The sequence below is a fragment of the Hylobates moloch genome, unplaced genomic scaffold (genome assembly GCF_009828535.3).
Source record: "Hylobates moloch isolate HMO894 unplaced genomic scaffold, HMol_V3 SCAFFOLD_5, whole genome shotgun sequence".
NCBI classification, from domain to species: domain Eukaryota; kingdom Metazoa; phylum Chordata; class Mammalia; order Primates; family Hylobatidae; genus Hylobates; species Hylobates moloch.
The window spans coordinates 47622115-47624588 of NW_026652280.1; the positions used below are offsets into that span (position 1 = coordinate 47622115).

General features: G+C 54.4%; 1 protein-coding gene across 1 annotated transcript in view; it reads right to left on the reverse strand.

Annotated features, from left to right (window-relative positions):
- The window catches only part of RNF125 (ring finger protein 125), a 50113-nt gene extending 48280 nt beyond the window's left edge, over positions 1-1833 (reverse strand). The window contains exon 1 of the mRNA XM_032152577.2: positions 1600-1833. Within this exon, the coding sequence (XP_032008468.1) occupies positions 1600-1763 (164 nt within the window). The 5' untranslated portion in view covers positions 1764-1833. The remainder of the gene's footprint in view (positions 1-1599) is intronic.
- Positions 1834-2474: the final 641 nt, after the last annotated feature.

Consider the following 2474-nt stretch of genomic DNA (forward strand, 5'->3'; position numbering starts at 1 on the left):
AAATAAATAAATAAATAAATAAATAAATAAATAAATAAATAAATAAATAAAGGACTACCTAAATCCTTTCAAAAGTGGTCCTCAAAAACATGTTGTGCACTTGCATTCATAATAACGCTATTTCTTTCTTTCTGCTAAGCCAAATGCTGGTACAAGCCACTGTGGTATCGCACAGGGCTTCATCATACTATAGTCAACCTTCAAAGGACATTAAGTGGGCTTCCGCTCCTGATCTGTGCAGACACAACACACACACGTATCTACAAACAAAATTCAAAGCAAAGACAGAAGGCTGGGTGCAGTGGCTCACACCTTTAATCCCAGCACTTTGGGAGGCTGAGGTGGGTGGATCAATTGAGGTCAGGAGTTCAAGACCAGCCTGGCCAACATGGTAAAACCCCATCTCTACTCTAAATTCAAAAACTAGCCGGGTGTGGTGGTGGGCGCCTGTAATCCCAGCAACTCGGGAGGCTGAGGCAGGAGAATCACTTGAGCCTGGGAGGCGGAGGTTGCAGTGGGCGGAGGTTGCAGTGAGCCGAGATAGCGCCACCGCACTCCAGCCTGGGCGACAGAACCGGACTACGTCTCTCTCTCTCTCTTTCACACACACACACACACAAACACACACACACACACACAAAGTAGAGCACAAATTCACAGATCCAACTCCACCAGTTACTCAAACACACATTAAAGATGTGCCAATTTTATATAGGGACTTTTAAATTCTTCTTAGAAACGACCACGGCTTTGCACCAACTGCGAGTTTTAGCTAAGTACTATGCGGTTTTGAGAAAGTTATTTTACTCTGTAATTTCCGCCGGTTTGGAGAGACCGCGCATAAAGCAGGTAGCCTGCCACCTCCTGTCTGTGGCTGGGTTTTGAAGGAGTACATTCAGGGGCTTGCGGCTAACGTCCAAGCCCCACCCTGGCAGGTTGTTAAACTCTAACGATTGTGGAAAGTCACTCGGAAGCTCCAGTTTGACTTGCCCTTTGAGGGGCTAGGTGTCTGTGTTGGGAAAGGGTAGCAGGGGTGGGGGTGGAAAGACACTTTGCACAGATCCGTGTTTGCTTAAGACGAGCCTCTGTGGGCATTCTGGGAACACGTGCACAGCTCCAGCAAAACAAAACGGACCTGGGTTTCTGGGGCAGAGGGAAGCGCAGCCCGTTCCACCGTGTTCAGCGGGGTAACTGCGCTTTGCGGGAGCCCCTGCCTTGTAGCTGGACCTCGTTTCCTTTCCGTGCCCGGGGAGCGCTCGTTCTCCAGCCAAGAGCACCCTCCCCAGTTGGCGAGCCCTGGCTCTGGGCGGGACCCGTGCCCGGATCCCCTTCTCTGGAGTTCCGCACCTGGGCTTCGGGAGGAGGCAGCACAAGGGGGCTACAGGGCCCGCTTGTTTCTTTTTTCTCCTCCCGAAATCCTGTGTCACCTTCCGACCGGCGTTTTCCCCGTGGTCCTGCATCCGACGGGTCCAGGTTTCTCCCTGCGGCAATTTCCTAAGACGCTGTCTTCCGTCCCCCTCCTTCCCCACACCATGCCCTCAGCTTCCCCACATCGCCCTCCTTAGGGGTGGGCGCAAACCGAGCTCCCCTGGAACTTACACGTGGCCACAGCGGGTCCGGACAGGCTGGTGTAACACCTCAAGGCACACGGCGCAGTCGAAGGACGTGACGGGCAACTCGGGGTACCCCCTGCGCTCCAGGGCCCGCGGGGTGGCAGAGGCGGGCGCCGATTTGCCGCTGTCGCTGCTCAGCACGGAGCCCATCGCTGTGCCTCTCGCCCAGACAGCTGCCAAGCACTCAGTGCCTGCCGCAGGGTTGTTTTGTTGTCGTGCGGTGGAGGAAGGAAGTCCCGGCCCAGCTGCGATCGCCGCCTCCCAGCTCTTTCAGCTCGCGCAGCCCAGAAGCCACCTCCGCCGCTGCGCCCAACCTTGCTCTAGAGCAGGGCGAGCGTGCGGCCGCGGGGCTGAAATCTTCGGCAAGCCGCCTAGGTTAAGGGGCGGAGGCGGAGGCGGCAGCCGCCCGGTGCTCTGTCTTGTGGTATTGGGAGGATTGAAACCTGAAACCTCAACTGCAAAGAGGACTTGAGGCAGCAGTAAACCTTCCAAGCTATCACACACAGCTGCTTTCCCTACTGTAAGAAGTTAAGTGCGGGCGTGGCCACGCTTAATGATAATCAGAGAACAGCCGCGCTTGTAAGGTGATGCATAGGACCATCCACTGTTGTAATCACAATAGGCTGCAAAAATGACCTATGACCTATGATTGGGCGTCTCCTAAGACGGTGCTATCGCTACTCTGTCATCCAATCAATAGTCCATTAATGGAGAGATAGGCTGGGTAGTGGAAAGAGTCCTGGAGATTCGGATTCCAATCCTACCTCTCCTACAGAGATTCTAGTGCTAAACCCCGCCATCTCCAGTTTCCTCTGCGGCTCAGGATTTCCTCTGTTGTTTGTACTCTCCCCACCCCGCCCT